General features: G+C 42.9%; 1 protein-coding gene across 1 annotated transcript; it reads left to right on the top strand.

Moving 5' to 3' along the window:
• The first annotated feature begins 1815 nt into the window (after nt 1-1815).
• On the top strand, nt 1816-17144 carry CTCFL (CCCTC-binding factor like). Its single transcript, XM_019548175.1, has 10 exons — nt 1816-1986; nt 2563-2809; nt 5093-5260; nt 6498-6631; nt 6973-7093; nt 7908-8057; nt 11734-11894; nt 14319-14501; nt 15283-15403; nt 16774-17144. The coding sequence occupies exons 1-10, from the start codon at nt 1897-1899 to the stop codon at nt 16929-16931; spliced, it is 1533 nt and encodes a 510-aa protein (XP_019403720.1). The 5' UTR covers nt 1816-1896; the 3' UTR covers nt 16932-17144.
• Nucleotides 17145-18659: the final 1515 nt, after the last annotated feature.

The following is an 18659-nucleotide window of genomic DNA, read 5'->3' as shown; positions in this document are numbered from 1 at the left end:
AATGCTAAGCATTTATTCAAGAGTAAGAACTTTCAGGAACTTAACTTAAACCAGTGGGGCTACAAGTTAAGGCTGCACCTTCCCTAAGTGCTACTCTGATCCCCTTCCTCTGCCTGATCTGCTGCTCTGCCTTCTGCTCTCTACTCCACGCTCCTTGTTGGATCTACTGCTCTGGCCTCTGCTTCCCACCTGTGCCCACTGCATCTCCTGCTCTGCTTTCTGCTTCTTCCCATATCTGCTTGTCCCTTCCCTGTCCTGCCACGTGCCACACAAAGAAGCTGCTCTTGGCACAGGTCGGCCACCCTGGATTTAAACCATGTTTTGGAGTACTCATCCCTGTTCCTGTTGTAGCAGGAACCTGACGAGCCTCTGTCCTTGGCCAGGCTTCTAATGGTTGCAGGGTGCTTACGAAGGGAGATCGTCAGTTTTAGAGCCGCTGTGAGAGTCCTGGGAAGTGATGGGAGATAGCAGCCCTAAAACTTGACTCCCTCCTGTGATTTCCAAAGCCTCTAATCCCAGCCCATGGCCGGCTGCTTCCCCATCACCCTTCCTGCTGCTAATCATGATGTAGCTAAACAGAGCTCAGCTGCCTTACAAAGCCGGTGGAGCAGAAAGATGCTGTGCCCTCAAGCAGTGCACACCCTTAACGGACAGGCAGATCGCGAAGGTTGCCAAAATATAGAACGCTTGGTTCCAAAATACTATCTTTTATTATCAGACCAACTGAGAAATTGCAGTTTTAGACCACTTGCAATTTTAGACTCAGTTGGTCTAATTGCAATTTTAAGACTCATTGCAGTTTTCGACTCAGTTGGTCTACTACCAGTCGGTCGAATTGGCCCAATTGCAATTTTAGACTCTGCACCGAACCAAGGCTGTGACTCAGTCCAATACCCTTGCAACTGTATCAGACCAGCTCGGCTGGTCTAATAAAAGCTATCATCTCCGAACCAAAGACTTCTTGACTTTTGCATTTCTTTGTCTCAGAACAACACGGTGGCCACAAACCTCCCTGATCATGGGTGTTTGCACCTAAGTAATTAAAAAAAAAAAAAGATACTGGTACTGCCTGACGCAATTAAAAAAAATAATATTGGTACTGCCTGATGCAATAAAAAAAATGATATGGTACTGCCTGGTGCAATTAAAAAAACTGATACTGGTACTGCCTGGTGCAATGAAGTGTCGGATATGCAAAAAAAAACAAAAACCCCCGAACCCGTCTCATCCGAGCGAGGTACGCGCATCGCAGGCCGGCTCACGAGGATCCCGTGTGCCGTCGCGCTTCGGCAGCCCCGCACCGAGCCGAGGCCGCGACTGCGGCCCGGGCACCGTCCTCAAGCGCGGGGACTCTGAACTCTCCCCCGCCCGGCGGGGGGCGGCACGAGCAGCACGTGCGCGCGACACGCAGCATCCGGCCCGGCGCCGCGCGCTTCCGCCACGTGCTCGCCCCGCCCACACGGCGGGCCCCGGCCACGTGCGCCGCCCGCAGGTGCGGGCCCCCTAGCGGGGAGGGGAGGGAGTGGGTGCGGGGTTGCACGGGGGGGCCCACGTGCGCTCCTCTGCTGGGTGCCGCCCGCGATGGAAGCGCCCCCCGAGCCCTTCACCCAAATCAAAGGGCCGGCCGCGTGCCCCGAGGGCGCGATGTCCCGAGTGGGCCCGGCCGGCCGGGGCGCCTCCCCGGCCCCGGCGCTGCCGCAAGGCGGGGAGGGCCCGGCGTGGGCCCCCCCTGCGGGGGAGCCTGGGGAGCAGCTGCTCACGCTGCGGCCCGTGCAGCTGCAGGCCGCGGAGGAGGCCGAGGCCGAGGCCGAGGCGGTCGGCGCGCCGCAGGACGGCCCCGCGGCGGTGGCCATCAGCCTCCAGGACGGCGTTTACACGTTTCATGACCTGGAGCTGATGCAGATCAGCGTCCTGCACGACGTGGCGCCCGGGAAGAGCAAAGACAGCAGAGCCACGGGGAAGGTCGCCGACGTGCTGCTGATTAAGGTGGAGACTCACGGCTAAGCCACGGCCCTCGCTTGCGTTCAGGGCAGGGTGATCCTGGCTGGCCCTCCGGTTGTGCTGCGAATGACTAGAAGTTGAAATAAAATGCAATAAACCCTTTCGAAAATTCCCAGTTAAGTCACAGCTACTGTTAATGGGAACTGGGCATCTAAAACCTCCCGGCAGGTTTTTAAAATCTCAGTCTATATTTTTATAGCAACCTTTCTTTTTTGTAACTTGGGTGGTTAAGGCTGATTTCACGTGCTAATCTGCCTGTCTCAGTCAGGGTGGCAGAGAGCACGTGGAAAAATCTGACCCCGACTCTAGGATCTGAACAGTACAAAAGTGTTGGCTCTCCCATCTGATCTGATTCCTGCTGAAGTTTATGTCAGAAGTTATATTGATTCAGTAGGCCCAGACTCAAAACCCAGAGGCATCATATAACAAATAACTACTGGAAATCAGATTTAATTAGTGGGTAGTGTATTGCTCTGTAGTCAGTGCAGAAAGCCTGTGCTGTTTTGAGACTGCTTTTGCTTGATTGAATTGTTAAGGCTCTCTCCTTTGTGTTTAAACCAGATTGATAGAAGTAAAGAGGTGCTTGCAGTTGAAGGGAAGGTTCACCAGGCACCCACAGCTGAGGAGGTGAGAGGAAGCAAATTTCCTGCTGTCGAGGGGGAAAAAATCCAGAGCTGTAAAACCGACGACGGTGTATCAGCATCACACCAGGAATATAAAGAGGAAGATGTGACTCCATCAGAAGAAGCAGATATAAAGTATACAGAGACTTTCAGAGCTCAAACAAATGAACTTCAGCAGAAGAAAGGTAAAAAACTGACTATACAATACTTGTCATTTATAGTTAGAAAACAGGTGGGAATTTTATAAGAAACTTTCACGCTGTACTTGGATTTAGTTTAAGGTAAGAGCTAATGTTTTGCTGAATAATGGCAGGAGGAGTAAGTCTTTTGGACTAGCTAATAAAGGTGTTTTAATTAATCTAATGTCACTATGCAGGATTTTAGGAGATGCATTTTGCAGGTTAGTGTACCAGTCATCTGCACTTCAAGTAGCTGGCGGTTAAAAACAAAGCAAACAGGAACAAAAACCTGGCTCCATAGTTAAGGTTATCCTGAGTTTCCAGCTTCAGTGGTGGGGAGCAAATGCCCCTAAGCAGGACGATTTACAGGTGTCGGAGCCACTCTTCCAAACGCACGGTGTCAGGGCCGGGACAATTGGAAATGGCTCCTTTCTTACCACATTTTTCAACTCCCTGATTCAAAGGTCACAAACTTCCAATTATAGTTACGGCTTTAGAAAAGTACAGCCCAAGAGTAGGGTCATTTTTCTTTTGGGGAGAGGTGGAAAATACAAAAAACCCATTCCTTAGGAGCGATCTAGAAACTCTCGATCTCCCCAGAGAACTGCAGTCCCTGAGGCTCCTTTCTCAGCCCTCCTGTTCACCCAGCTGTGACCTATCTCTTCCCCTGCTCTAGCACACCACCCCCCTTACCCTGTTTTGCTTTTATCTGCGTGTTTCTCGCAACCCAGCTTTACTGGGTCGTGATAAACCTGTACTGCAAAGTCCAGCGTTTGATAGAAATGTGAACCCTAAGAGAAGCAGTGTCTCTAAAAGTGACAAATCGCATGTATTAAGTCTGTGTCTCAGGCCTTAATGGGAGCCAAAAGAAGATGCAGCAATGTTATTAATGTTAGAGACAATATGGGGTCTAGAAGAGGAGAGGAAAAAGTTGAGTGACAAAGCTCGTTGCTGGGCTAGTGAGGCTTTTTCTCTTTGTTGTGCTCATCCAGTGACTTTCCAGCTGTGCCACAGTTGACCAGATTTTAGCAGGAAATTGCAGAGGATGTTGAGAGCGAGCCCAAATATCAGGGGTTGGTAGAGGTGAGAAAGCACCGTGGTAATAGGCATTTGGAGGGGAAGCTGAGCAGAAGAAATAAAAAATAAACAACAGGTATGAGGGCTGCAAAAATATGTTGCAGGAGAGAGAGGCGGACAGGGCAAGTGGCCTGGTACAAGTTGAAGGAGAGTCTGGAAAAACTGGGTGTGCACAACTGAGTAGCGAGAGAGCGTGTTAGTAGAGGTGAGGCGTCGGAGTGCATCTGTGTTTTGTGATGCCTGGGAATTAAAGCAGAAGTTTGTAAAATTGCTAATGCTTCTTTAACTGCGAACCTCCACGCTCGGCAGCTGCATGGACCTGAGATGTGCTTGAGCAGCCCCTGCTGCAAGAGCTGTCACTTCTCCCTGGGAAGCGTAACGTCTCTGTAGGAGCACATGAATTCTGTTCTCTTTTGTGGAATATGGAAATACTTGTCCCGGTCAACATGGCAAGACCGTTAGAAAGCATCTGCACCTGGGGCCTGAGATGAGGGCTCTTTAGATAGCTTATTGTTTCCTATTTGACAGCTCTGAAGTTGCTTGAAATCTGAAAATGCTCCATGTTTTCTCTAAATTTATCTCCGACAGAAATAACTACTTTCTGTTTTGTGAATCTGCACGTTGTATAATCTGGAGAGGAGTATGGTATTTGATTGTTTAAAAGATCAACAGTGCACAGCACTTGCATTACTGGAATTCAAACAATAGATTCAAAGAGGCTTTAGACTGTAATCGTTTTTTATGTATACTGTTTGCTTTCTGACCCACGAAAAGGCAGAGAATTTGCAATTAATCTGTCATTTTTCGGCCTTCAAACAAGCATTGTTAATATTGGCTAATAAAGCTGATGTCAAGGGGAATACTTCACAGGAGGCACGCATCTAGATGAGCATATGAGCAAAGAGAAGGGAGCATTTCCATTGAAAGATAGAGTAGAAATCAGGCCTACTGGGATTTTGTTCCTAACTGTACCACAGACTCACCCTACTACAAATTGGTTGATATTTTGCAACGGGCCTAACAGTTCCTGTCCAACTGCCTTAATTTGTGCGGAGTACTTAGAAGTTGTCTTATAAAAAGCCCTGTAAAACTGCAGAGTATTTTTATTTCATTTGGGACTCGGGGGCTGTGATGAAACTGAAGAACCAAAAATGAAAATCATTGTTTTAGAGCTCGTCTAACCTGATGTGTGTGTGTGTGTTGTTACAGAAGAAAAGGAGACTTTCAGCTGTGTTCTTTGCACGTTCACCTCTCTCCGAATGTCGAGCCTTAACCGCCACATGAAAATCCATTCTGATGAAAAACCCCACCTGTGCCATCTCTGCCTAAGGGCTTTCCGTACCGTTACTCTCCTGCGTAACCACATGAACACACATACAGGTAGATGCTGTGTGCAAACTATCTTCCTTTTGCTTGGTGTCTGTTGTATCCGGCTGGCCTTCCAAAACAGTGGTTCTCAAATTTTTCTTTCGTGCAGCACTTGAAAATTGCTGAGGGTTTTTGGTGGACCATTTAGCAGACCACTTAATAAACTTTTTTTTTATTCTACAAATCAAAGTGCACAACTCAGATTTGAATATCAGTAGTCTTACCTTACAAGTACAGATATTCTTGATTGTTCCACAACCTTTCTGCGGGCCACCTAATGGAGCTGGCGGACCAGTGGTGGTCTGCAGACCACTGCGTGAGACCCTCCCTTCCAAATGATTGCAAGAGCCATATTCTGGCATCAGTCTGCACTCACAACTCCCACTAGTTTCCTTGGAAGCTATGTGTATGTGGGATGTTGAAAGAGCACGGCCTATTGACGTATATCCCATTTGTGTGGGAAAAAATGGATTTTAAGCAAGGAACCATTTTCAAACTAAAATCTCTCATTCCTGTATGTGTGACCTGGTCTGTCTTCTTGAATGTTTGTTGACCTGTCTCTTCCTTTCTTCATATTTAAAATGGGTAAGTCGCAGTTCACAGGATCGTAGAAAGTTAGGGTTGGAAGAGACCTCAGGAGGTCATCTAGTTCGGATTAAATGATTCGAAGCAGGACCATCCCTGACTAGATCATCCCAGCAAGGTGTTGTCTATCCGGGTCTTAAAAACCTCCAAGGATGGAGCTGCCACCCCCTCTCTGGGTGACCTGTTCCAGTGTTTTACTACCCTCCTAGTGAGAAAATTCTTCCTAATATCCAACCGAAACTTCTCTTGGTGCAATTTGAGCCCGTTGCTCCTTGTTCTGTCATCTGGCCCCACTGAGAACAGACCAGCTCCATCCTCTTTCAAACCCCCCTTCAAGTAGGTGAAGGCTGCTATTAAATCCCCCCTCAGTCTCCTCTTCTCTAGACTAAATAAGCCCAGTTCCCTCTGTCTTTCCTCATAAGTCACGTTCCCCAGCCCCCAAACCATTTTTGACACCCTCCACCAGACTCTCCAATTTGTCCACATTCTTTCTGTAGTTTTAATAAAAGAAGTATTTTGAGACTTACGAGCTTATCTTCTGTATAAGTTAAAATATCAACGTTACAGTACTGACTTTAATACTGTATCAATGTGTAAGTGCTGATTTACTGTAGACAAATGATTTGCCTTTCAGTATAGTTCTAAAAATGGTATATTCTTGCAGGGACCAGGCCATATAAATGCAGTGACTGTGACATGGCATTTGTGACCAGCGGTGAGCTTGCACGACACAGGCGTTATAAGCATACTCTAGAAAAGCCCTTTAAGTGCACACTGTGTAAATACTGTAGTGTAGAAGTAAGTGCAGTCCTCCTGTGTCTTTGAGCAGTATGTGTATGTTTCCAAGAGAAAGGCCCTAATCTGCTGGGAGCTCAGTGGGTTTTTACACAAATAGGTAAAAGTGGTTAACCACTGAAAAAAAGGTTTCCCTTTTTTTCCTGTTGCTTGTGTGGATCTTCCACAAAGCAGCAGGAGGGAGAAAGGGAAGGAGAACTGTGGCCACTAAAATTGGGAGGGTGACTCGGGGACGAGTGTTAATATTTGAAATCACCGCTAATTTGTTTGGTGAAGTGGAGCAGGGTTTCAGTTGAGCATCGCTATGGTAAAAGGGGCATTTCACTAATGATTTTTATTTTCAGGCAAGCAAATTGAAGCGGCACATCCGCTCACACACAGGAGAGCGTCCTTACCACTGTTCTCTCTGTAGTTATGCTAGTAAGGATACCTATAAGCTGAAAAGACACATGATAACTCATTCAGGTAAGTCTTTGTCATGTCACAATGAATCCTATCTATTTTATGCTAGGATAGCTTTTTAATAGGACTCATTCCAGCCTCTCAAACTTGTTGCAACTTTGCGTGGCCATTTTTTCTCTTCCATAGAGATTTGTTATCGTACTAAAAATATGAAAAAAGTGCTGTTTTAAAACTGTTGGGATTTTTTTCAGAGCTGTTTTTAAGAATTTGGGCAATAAATGATTGTAATAGTTTGTTTGTCTGGTTTTTTTAAGCCGAGATGTTTTCGTATGGGGAGTATGTTTAGCATCTGCTTGGGTGTCCTTGGCTCCGTGGACCAAGTTTTCAGTTGTGTACTACATTTAGTGACTTTTACACAGCGCATCTGACAGCCCGGAGGATTAAAAAAAGAAGGTCATTCCAAAACATAGGCCTTATTGTGGCTTCCCTGTAAAGACCTGAAGATTAGAAAATATGCTAGAGGGCAGGACTGAGTTCTGATCAGTGTTGGTGTTATTGCATTTTCCTTTATTCATCATAGTAAACAGCATGAGAGAGGAATGAATTCAAAATTAATACATTACTAAAACAGCTATGCCAATGGCCCTGCACCACTATTAGTTCTTCCTGCAGCTTCTCTTGGCCAAGATTGTTTGCCAGAATCACCTGGGAGCTAGTTTTGACTTCAGGTGTGATGTTAGTAAGATTCTGCAGAGGCACAGGGGTTCATGTTGCTGGATCATGGCTGTTGGCACCTGTAGGATGCTGAATACATATATATGCACACACGTAACTGCTAAATATATATTAATTTGCAACCCTTCTTGCTCTCCTGTAGGTGAAAAACCCTATCAGTGTTATGTTTGTCAGGCAAGATTCACCCAAAGTGGCACCATGAAAATCCACATATTGCAGAAGCATAGTGAAAATGTGCCGAGACATCAGTGTCCGCGTTGTGAGACAGTTATTGCAAGGAAAAGTGACTTACGTGAGTTTGGACTTAAGAAAGAAACAATCAGTGTGAAATCCATAGGGAATTAGCGGTAACGTTAATGTCACGTTCTTACAGTTCGTTCTGCTATCAGAACTGTAATACTTTGACTGAGTGTCTATCATTAACTGAAGTATTTCCCAGAAAAAGAATTCACTTATTTCATTAGGTAACTCTCTCTTGCTTAAGAGGTGTGGTGCCATCTAGCGGGTGAAGTATATTGGTACGTTTATGAAGCTGAACTGTAGAGATGATGTTAATTTGTAACACTTAACCTGCAACATTACCCATCATGTTTTAAGAATCAGTTCTCTACAAGGGTAGAGGTAGGTAACGTAGTCATTAAGGGTGTTCATAGACATGCTGTGGGGACGGGGGCACTTGAGTTAGCGCAGCTCTGAGAGCCATGCTGATTTAAAGCGCCAGAGCATCACATGTATGCTGAAAAGTGGCAGTGGGGTGCTTTGAACTAAAGCTCCTCGAATGAGCAAAACAAGAACGAAATCATGCATGTTTTGCAAGACTCTGCCAGGATCAATAGTATAGGAAAGCATATTTCTCTTGCTAGATAAACTTGTAACCGCTGTTTCATTCCTGGATGCTCGGATTAAAGCGTTATGTGCAGTCTAGACAGATCCATCATATTTCAACCCAGAGAAAGTTTTATTGCTAGATACTTTGATTACAGAATTGCACGCAGTTCAACCATATATAAAACTGACAACTTTTTGTTCTGTTTGAGTAATGCTGGAGTCCGCTCAAGTGCGGTAATTTCCACGCTCCAGCAGACTTGATTCCAGCACGTCGGAGCAGCCTCCCTACACGTGTAGAGAAGCCCTAAGTACTGTTCAGCACTCAGTTTCCCCGTACCGCTTCTACAGCCCCTGAGTCTGTGCTTCTCCCAGTCTGGGGTGTAAAATAAAAAAGGATGCGTTAGTCTGGGTTCGAGCTGGAGATGTAAAGATCAGCTTTTACTCTGGCACTTGTGTCTGTCCTTGACCATTTTTGTCTAATTTTACTTGAGAATTTCTGAGTGCATTGCCATGGATCTTGAAATGGCACATAGAGTCAGTCACATTCATAATCAATCATTAAGATGCCCGTTAAGTGTTAAACTTGTGTTTGTATCTCTTTAAGAGACAGTAAAGCTGCTTACAGATGTAAAAAAACCAAATTAAACGGTGCTTTACTTTAAACTCGGTGTACCCCCGCGCCAAGCCCACTGCATGCCCAGAAGAGGCATCACATTAGTTTGACTCAGCTTGCCCAATGTCTGTATAGATTGGGCGTTTCAGCGGGGCTTTTTTGGCACTTTTATCTAATAGCTGCTGTTAGATAAAAGTGCCAAAAAGCCCTGCTGAAGCACATGATCTATACAGGTGCTGTGGAGCCAGGTCCAACTAATGTGTTGCCTCTTCTGGTAAAGCATGTTGTTTTATTTTTTCACATCTTCAGCAACCTAAGTGTACTGTACTGCATTTCCCCCCAGACTTTAACTACTACTAAATTCCTTTAAGTCAGGGGTTTCAAACTTACACAGCCACCCTGGCTGGTTCTGAACTGTGGGGCCCTGTGTGGGTCAGATCCAGACCCACCTGGGGTGGTGGGGAACCAGTGGCAGCTGCGGGAGAAGAAGCAGTATGGAGCTGCAGGGAGTTACTGCAGACTTGCTCGTTCTTCGCTGCCACCAGGTACCTGTAATGGGCCTCTGTGCCCTAGATTTTGGCAAACAGCCCCATCCTCCTGAATTCCAGCCCATGGGCCAGATCCAACCAGTGGTCCATATGCATGACAGCCGTGCTTTAAACTGATGAATTATTTTCCGGTTTTCTAATATGTGTGTGACAAGTCAGATGATAGTACACAATGAATAGAAATGACCTCTAACTTCTTAGCTCTTTTTTCCAAGAAGCAGAAAGTGAGCCATTATATTTCAAACATAAATCATTCTGGTTTAGATGCATAAATTCTGTATGCTGCTCATGGATTTTCTCCTTCATCTCTTAGTAATATGGTTATGGTAATGGTGTATGTACAGGTTTATACTTAATATAAGGGAAAATTGTCTGTCATGCAGACCAAAATTGTTCCAATTTATACAAACCAACATGATTTTGTGAGAATTATGATTATACTAACTCTGTAAATTACTCTGCATCTGAAAAAGTACTTCATTCACATACCAATAAAGGTATCAGAATTCATATTTTTCACCTCTAATTTGATGTGGTTTTCCTAGAAATATGAACATCTCAGCAAAATAAGGTTTCATTAGCAAATCACTATACTATAAATAAAATTTATTTGTGATGAATAAGTTGGTATAATTGGTAATTACCAGCAGAAGCTCTACAGAAAGGCCAAGATTTTCAAAGCTGGGAGTCTAATGTTGGGGTGGTAACTGCATATTTAGGTACCAGGTAGTGTCTCTCTGCTCAGGTGGTTAATACCCCACAGCTCTTTTTAAGGTTAGTACTGTTTGGGTCTTTTTGCAAAATGCCATAGACTCATCATCAAAATGTTGTGTACATAGACATAATTTGACAGGTTCCCAGTGTTTGTGCATGTTGAATTGAGTAGTAGGGGGACAAGTTTTAACAGGTAGTTAGGTACCCAAACATCCAGCCATAGACCTAGTGATCTGCTCAAATACACTTAAGCAGCGAATACACTCCCAGTGAAATCAATTAAATACCCATGTATTAAACTAGAAACAGAATAGATATTCAGTGTGGAATGACTTGATTTTATCTTTTTTCAAAGAATGTCCCCTAGCAAATGCCAGTTGATCAGCAAAAGACCCCATATGTCTGCAGGTACCAAGTTACAATAAACATCACTTGGTGCTAGATTTACAAAGGAGCTTAGGTGTGCAACAACGGGCATGGACACAAGTGACATTCTGTCATGCGGTCGGCCCCCTGAAGTGCTCTACAGGCGTGCACAGCTGCAGAGCACTTTAAAAGGGCCGGATGCCACAACAGTCTGAACCTCATTACGTGAGGGTTCAGATGAAGGTCCCCTAAAGCAGAGTGCTTTCATTGACTTGTGTCAGCACACACCAGGAGTAGGGCAGCCCAGCCCTGCTCCCAGCTCTGCCTTCAGAATGGGTGGAGGGGAAGGCAGCAAAGGGAGCTCCATCTGGGGCTTGCCAAAACTTCCCTGGAGAGTGAGGCAGAGGGACTGGAGGCCTCCCTCCACCCTCTGTTGGGTCCAGGGTATCAGTGTAACTCGTGGCACTCCATGAGTTGCAACGGGGAGCTGCATGTCTGTCAGCACCCAGTGAAAACAGATGCCTGTTAGAATTTTTAAAAACACATGGGCAGCCTAAATGCTTATTTTTGGTTCAAATCAGTAGGACTTAGGCATGCAGTCTGTTTAAACACTTTGTTGAACCCCACTAGGTGCCTTTCAGCATCTTTAGGTGCTTTTGTTTTTGTGGAAAATTTGGCCTTTGTGCCTCTTCTCCCATCTCTTGTTACGTGGTTTTTGACACATAAGTTGGTGCCAATAGTTGTGGTTTCAGCTCCTCTAAAGGAAGCATGAGAGATTCTTTTTGTATTTTCTTCTGGGCCTGTGCATAGTGCAGCACTTTCCCCGACACAGAATTAAAAAAAAAATGTATGTTCACTTATCCAAGTCCTGAACATAAAGGTCTCCAAAACTGTTTTAGGTGTCCACTTACGAAACCTGCATTCCCATCTGGCTGTGGCCTTGAAGTGCAGTTACTGTGAAGCAGTCTTCCACGAGCGCTACGCTCTCATTCAGCACAAGAAAACGCACAGAAACGAGAAGAAATTCAAATGTGATCAGTGCAGCTATGCGTGCAAGCAGGTATTCAAATTAATTGGGATGGGATTGTTTATTCATTTGATGCTTTCCTGAGGTTGGTTGGCTTTGAGGATGTATTTCCTTTGATCATCATAAAATTATTTATAATGACAATATAAGTAAAGTACTTTCAGTTAGCTATGTGCAAGATAAACAGTTTGTAAATGAATGATAAAATAGTAATACAAGTCTTGTTGCTTATGATAAATCTCTCATACATTATCTATTTGGAACTACGAAGTATAACCTATCAATATTCGCTCACAGTGTAACAAAAATAAAATACTTATTCTCGTCTTGTTCATAGCATTCAGCAAGTACATACAAAATAATTTCAAACTAGACTGAAACATCTAAAAAAGAAATGTGTGCTATTTAGCATTGCATGATTTAGACACTATGAGGAAAGATTGGGAATTAGGGTATAGAAGGAATTGGGTATAGAATATTGTATTCTTTGCCCAGTTCATTTTCAGTATTAGTGTTTGACCCCTAATCTCATCATTCACAACAAATTTCAATCTATATCTTCCTGATAAGGCCTGGAGCTTTAGAGACATATTCTGTAGCTTTGGTTATACTCTCAGCAAGACTAGGCCTCATTGGGCATCGGCCAAAACAAACCTGACTCAGTATCATTGGGAAGTGTTCTTGTATCTTTCTCTTCCATGAAATAATTTTTCTTGCATCTAAAAAAGCAAGGACTAAATCATTATGCATATTTTGCAAGACTTCCTGGATCAATAGTGTATAGGAAAGCATATTTTTCTTGCTAGATAAACTTGTAACCTTTTTTTCATTCCTGGATGCTCTCATTAAAGAGTTATGTACAGCCTAGACAGATCCATCATATTTCAACCCAGAGATATAGTTTTACTGCTAGATACTCCGATTACAGAATTGCATGCTGTTCAACTATATATAAAAATGACACATTTTTGTTCTATTGGCTTGAATTTAGGAATCTGTCATGGTTAAAGATGAAATATGCAGGCTCTGTTCTATAGAATATTATTTGTTCATCAGTGTATTAACCCAATTAATGCCTTTACTTTAGTGGTATATGAAGTGGCATTTATATAACTAATACACGTGAACACTGTTAAAATCTTCACAGCCAAAATGAGAACCGCTTCCCCAGTGAAGATAGGTTCCAGAGCGATTTCCTGCCTAGAGTTGGTTGCAGAGACACTTTTCACTGTTCTTCTAGCTCCAGCCCTTCATAGTCCTACCCAGATCCTGATGAAGCTTTGAAGCATCCAAATAGCAGCACCCAGTTGCAGACGCTACACTTCTCTAGTGCCTGAGCTATTACAGATTCCTTAGCTTCCCCCACCACCAACTGCTCATCATGGATCTGATGCTTCAGTACCTGCACAAGCTGCTATGCCAAGACCTGGCGCACCCGTTACCACATCCTGTCCACCGGTATCAAAATCTTGCTTTCCCGGCCTCTGTCAGTGCGGATCCCAAATCTGCCGGTCCTACAAACGCCGGCTCTGAGCAGGAATGCAGCTTTGTTTCTAGGTCTGCCGCCCCCCTGGGAGCAGTCTTCTCAGGAGACTTTCTGTAATTCTGAGAGTGACCGATATTCTAGCGGGGGCCTTAACTCGCCACATCTCCGACGATAAAAATAACACTTTTCAAAAGAAGGCCAAAATAATTCACTCTTTTGTCTTTTTTTTATGGAAAGGCTTTTTTTTTTTGATCCACCTGTTCTTTAAATCACTATGAGAAAAATAACTTGAGATAACTGACACATTTGAGAGACCTGCAATTTTTTAATATTTAAGGTAAATTGAAAAATTGAAGGAAATATAAATTAAGCATTGGTGAGGGGCCCCCCCTTCACCTTTGCTTTGGGCTCTGATTATTTTAGGTATCCCTGATCTCCGAGATCATGCGGTAACATCCTGGTCCTAGTCAAGTCGTTGGAGAAGAAGAATCCTGCTGTTACGATTGCTCGCTACTTGTGCATAGTGGAGCAGATTAAGGACCATCTTTGGTGTTTTGCAACATCTTGACACTCTAAGGGTGCCTGTACACAAGCATGGAGGCTGCTCCAAAACTGTGATTACAGCGCTTCGGAGCAGGCTTGATTAATTGAGCCTGCTGGAGCGTGGTAATCACCGTGCTCCAGCAGCCTCCCGCGACTCGTGCTTCAGTGTCCCCACGCTTCAGTGAAGCCTGTTTGACGAGCTTTAGTTCAAGTGCCCTCACTGCCATTTTAAAGCGCGGGGACACAGATACACGAGAGCGCTGTGGCACGTTAATTAGACTGGCTCTCAGAGGTGCTCTAATTAAAGCACCCGCCACACACACACCTCAGGAGCATGTGTAAAAGTGTCCTAACTCTTGCCTTTGCCAGTGTATGTCACAAAGCTACCTGGAGTTCTGTTTTAAATGCACTTCTTCTCTTTGTTTTAGGAACGACATTTGGTTGTGCATAAGCGCATCCACACTGGCGAGAAGCCCTTCATTTGTCTGTGTTGCAGTAAATGTTTCCGACAGAAGCAGCTTCTGACTGTTCATTTCAGGAAATACCATGATTCTGATTTTAAACCAACAGTTTTTGAGTGTCCGAAGTGTGGCAAGAGCTACTCACGCTGGGTAAGAGTCGTCTTTTAAGGGACCCCGATGCAGATAATTTTAGTTGAGTGCTGTGTATCACGCTGCCGTAAGGGATGGAGAGTAAGAAACAGTCTCCTGGCTGAACTGTTAACAGTTAACTCCTTGCTGCCAAGTCCACAGTAATTTCTCTCCAGACCTTGAATGAAAGAGTTAAAACAGATCCAGTAATTTATGTTAAATGGGCAAGGTGTTTCATAAATTGGTACAGCACAAGTTGTGTAATGCATGTAATCTACTGGGAATAATTAAAAAAGAGAATAAGAAACAAATCCCTGATGGTAAAAAAAGGATAGACAGAAGAAATTAAGAAAATACGTGAAGTAGAAAATGTAAGGAATAGTTTTACAATATGAGTAGGAAAATAATAATCCTGTTCCTATCAGTAAAGCTTGTATCTCTGCCAGTGCAATTACCGCAGAGAATGTTGTACAAGACCTATCACTGCTGTGGGACTTGGGAATATAATTATTTCTCAAGCCTTCAGAGCAGGCTTTCCAAAATTGATATTCTGTAGGTAAAACCGTATGGTTCATGTGTGAATCCAACAAAAAAGTAATTGTTGCCCATCTTCAATATAATGATTTAAATGTAAGAGTTCATAGTAAAAAAATCTACAGAAGTTTGATAAGTTGCCGATATGATTTAACAATGTTTCTAGTTTTCCAAAGCTTATTCTTTAAAACGTTGACATGTTTGTCTTTTTGCATTTGAAAGTGCATTAATACCAGAATCATATGTATCTGCTTTATTATCCTGACAGAGTAACATGCATAAGCATGCTGAAACCTGTGGATTTATGAGAGCAAACACTATTAGATCCAGCAAAGGAAGCAAGGGTAAAAAGAAGAGATGTAGGAGCCTAGAACATGCTAAGCAAGCAGGTAATCAGTTAAGAAGTCAGAATGTAGTTGTGTAAATTAGAATTGATGATAAAAGGCAAAAGCAATGAATTTCCTCCTGCGGTTTAATTAATGTTTCACAATGAAGCTAATTTAAGTGATAATAATGGAAGAATGTTTCAGAAACGTGTGTGTGTGTGTGGAGTCCCAGTCATCTGGGTGGGGGGCATTGCTCAGTTGTTTATATTGGAGCCTATGGTTCACCTATTCCCAGTCTCCCTGCCCAGATGTCACAAATGCTTTTTCTCTTTCTGTTAGGGAGGGTAGAGAGCATTACCACTAGATAAGCCACTGCAGGTTCTCCCTTGCAGAGTGTTGCGTGCGCAATTTGACAGAGTCCAGACTAAAACCCCGGAGCTGGTGAAGCCAAATATCTCCCATTTGTGACACTTGCACTGAAGTATGGCTGGAAAGCTAATGTATCTGGGTTGGTGATAAAGTTACCATTTTAAGAGAGCTGTGATTCTGCAGGCCAAGATGGTAGCCATCACAAGAAAGCTCTGGTTCATCACATTACTGCCTTCTTCATTAGACCTTTCATTAAGCACATGTAGATGACACCTTGCTTGCTCTGTTGGCAGGCAGCTGGCTCTGATGTAGGAATAATGCCCTTGGGATACCATTTCACAACATGAAGGTTGTTAGACTGGAGCTTTTCCAGGTTTGATGAATGTGTATCTGTGTGAGTTGTCAACAGGTGGGTTTACCACTAGCAACCCACTCACTGGCAAAGCAGCAACGGTTATAGCTGAAGATTTGAGAAGTGCCTTAGTCTTAGAAATAAATGGTTGTAGTTATGTATCTGCAGTACTTAGACTTTTCTGCTGGTGTTGTCCACATGCTATATGAAAACTTCTCTGGATCTTGAGGAACTCTTGGGACTGCACTCTTCCTCTTTCCTTGCATCACTGGCCTTCCAGATATTGCATATGATCATCAGTTACCTAAAAGAATTTTAATTTGTTTGCTCTGGTTAAAAGTTGGTGTGGGGTATGTGTGTGGTTGATCGTTTGCTGCTGTTGAAAATCAATGAAGACATTAAAAACAAATCCCGTATGCCATGGATATGAGAAGTATGGTGGTATCCGGTTAAATAGGACCATAGGAAAGTGTGGCTGGAAGGGCCCTCATGAGGTCACCTAGTCCATCACCCTGCCTTTAAGACTGTCTAAAATAAAAGACATTGTGATACACTACATAAACCACCATTCCATTCTTAAATCCCGTACAATTAAAATCTTAAAATGTACAGACTTACTGCCCCTTACAAAGCACAGAATTTTTGCATAAATTCTTCTAGTATTTAATTCTTGCTGTACTGAATAATTGTGATACTTTTCTTTCCTGCCAAGCTGTTGATCAGGGATCATTCCAAGATGTTTCCATTATGAACGTGGAGGATTGTGGCACTAAGATTGTTCCTGTCACATATGACATAGAAATGACTACCCCAAGGGAGCAGAAAACAGAAATGACATGTGAAATGCTCTTCAACACGATGGACAAATAAAGCACATTCTGGTTTCTCATTGTTGCTATTGCACAGAATAGCAGTCTGCAGCCTAGGACAAAGTTTGTAAGCATGTTTAGGGAACCAAGTTGCACCAGGTACTAGTTTCAAGGTCCTCCTATCTTTTTTTCTACCATGATATACTACACATCTTTGATAGAAGTTGCTAGAAAATGGTCCACTAGAGTTGCTATATAGTCCAACATATTTGCATGAGTCTTGAGGAAAAGGCACAAATTTTCCAATTAACTGGAATTGGTTTCTGTTTCCATGTCATTGATCTTCCAGATTTATTTGCAGAATTGCCTACAGATTTTTATTCCTCAGTAGTTCTGTTCTTGTCCAGTTCAGCACTTCATCTTATTTACACGTGCCTTGGTTGAACACTTCGAGAAAGGCAATATAACTCTGATGCAAGAATCACTCTGAGGATCTGAACAGAGTCTCTGACTGATGTTGTGCAGTTGGCTAAAAGCATAAATTTTTTCAAAACCTTTGAGCTGTGCTAGCCATCTGAGAACCTTGTCAAAAATGTGTTGTAGTATCGTTCTTTTTACAGTACACTTTTAATATGCTAACTTTAAAGATGCTTCCGGTAAAGTGTAAGAGAGCCCATACAGCCAAGCCTTGGAAAGCCAAGGGCCAGCTTCCTCTTTCATGTATTTTACACAGGCGTAACTCCACTGATTTTTATTACGCTTGAGATCATATGGCAGTATGAAAGGAAGCTCATACCCCTGTGGTTTTTGATTGGTTGTTGGTACCTTACAGCTGCTTTGAGATTTAGTGCAAGAAGCTGTAGTAGAGGTAAAATAGCAAATAGTTGATGTTTTATATTGTTTTGTTACCTTTTTATCGCTTGTTCTTTTTTATTGTTTGTGTGATTACAAAAATGATTTTGTACACCTGATCCAAGGCTCACTGATGTCAGTGGAGAAGCTCCCATTAAATTTTAAGTGCTGTGGATGGGGCTTCCCTAGTAAGGTATGCTTGTGTTCAGAAATGGTGGGGAGTACTTTTTAGAAAAAAAGAAAGCATTGAACACATCACTTCAATCTGTTTGTAAGAATTGCTGTTTGTATACCAGTTATACTACTTAGCCTTCACAATTGATAAATATGTTAAAATAATTAGTGATGGTACTATTGATTGTTACTGTTACTTGACTGAATACAGTTACCATTGCTGCAGTAATTAATTTTTGCTGTCATTTAAAATTACTCTTTGAAAGCATGCTCATAAAATTTTAAATTTCTACTTTCAAAATATTAAAACCATTTCAAAATATTTTTCAGTGCTAATATTTTTGTTTTACTGTTCATTATAGCCAAGTAATGGTAGTGCCATACAAGACGGGTTATATAATGAACAGATAATTTAATCTGAATTTAAAGAGTGCTGCATGGTTGGATTTAATGAGTATTTCAAATCTTACTGGCTTTACTTATTCAAAATGCCATTGCCAGAGCTCCATTGGTTTTGTCTGAGGAGAAATGCAAAATTTGGCTCATGTTAGTTGTTTCTTGATGTATTTCTAATAATTAAATTAAAGGCAAACATTAACACAGAGTGACATATACCATGCACAAACTGATACCCCACTTATTTTCTGCATGTAGCCAAAGACAATAAGGTTCCTCTATGAATTGTGTATTCTGTACAATACTGTACGGTAAACTGTATTTTAAGCATTCACATCTTAAGGGACTCTTAGGTGTTTTTGGTACT

This window comes from Crocodylus porosus, unplaced genomic scaffold (assembly GCF_001723895.1).
Source record: "Crocodylus porosus isolate Cpor-Errol unplaced genomic scaffold, CroPor_comp1, whole genome shotgun sequence".
NCBI classification, from domain to species: Eukaryota; Metazoa; Chordata; order Crocodylia; family Crocodylidae; genus Crocodylus; species Crocodylus porosus.
Note: the sequence above shows the minus strand (reverse complement) of the source record. Positions and strands in the feature narration are given on the sequence as shown.

Excerpts from the sequence above, each read along its gene's own strand:
- CTCFL (XM_019548175.1), top strand. The coding sequence starts at position 1,897 with ATGCAGATCAGCGTCCTGCACGACGTGGCGCCCGGGAAGAGCAAAGAC. Across the intron at positions 6,632-6,972 it reads GTAAATACTGTAGTGTAGAA|GCAAGCAAATTGAAGCGGCA; the intron begins GTAAGTGCAGTC and ends TTTTATTTTCAG. Across the intron at positions 14,502-15,282 it reads GCAAGAGCTACTCACGCTGG|AGTAACATGCATAAGCATGC; the intron begins GTAAGAGTCGTC and ends TTATCCTGACAG.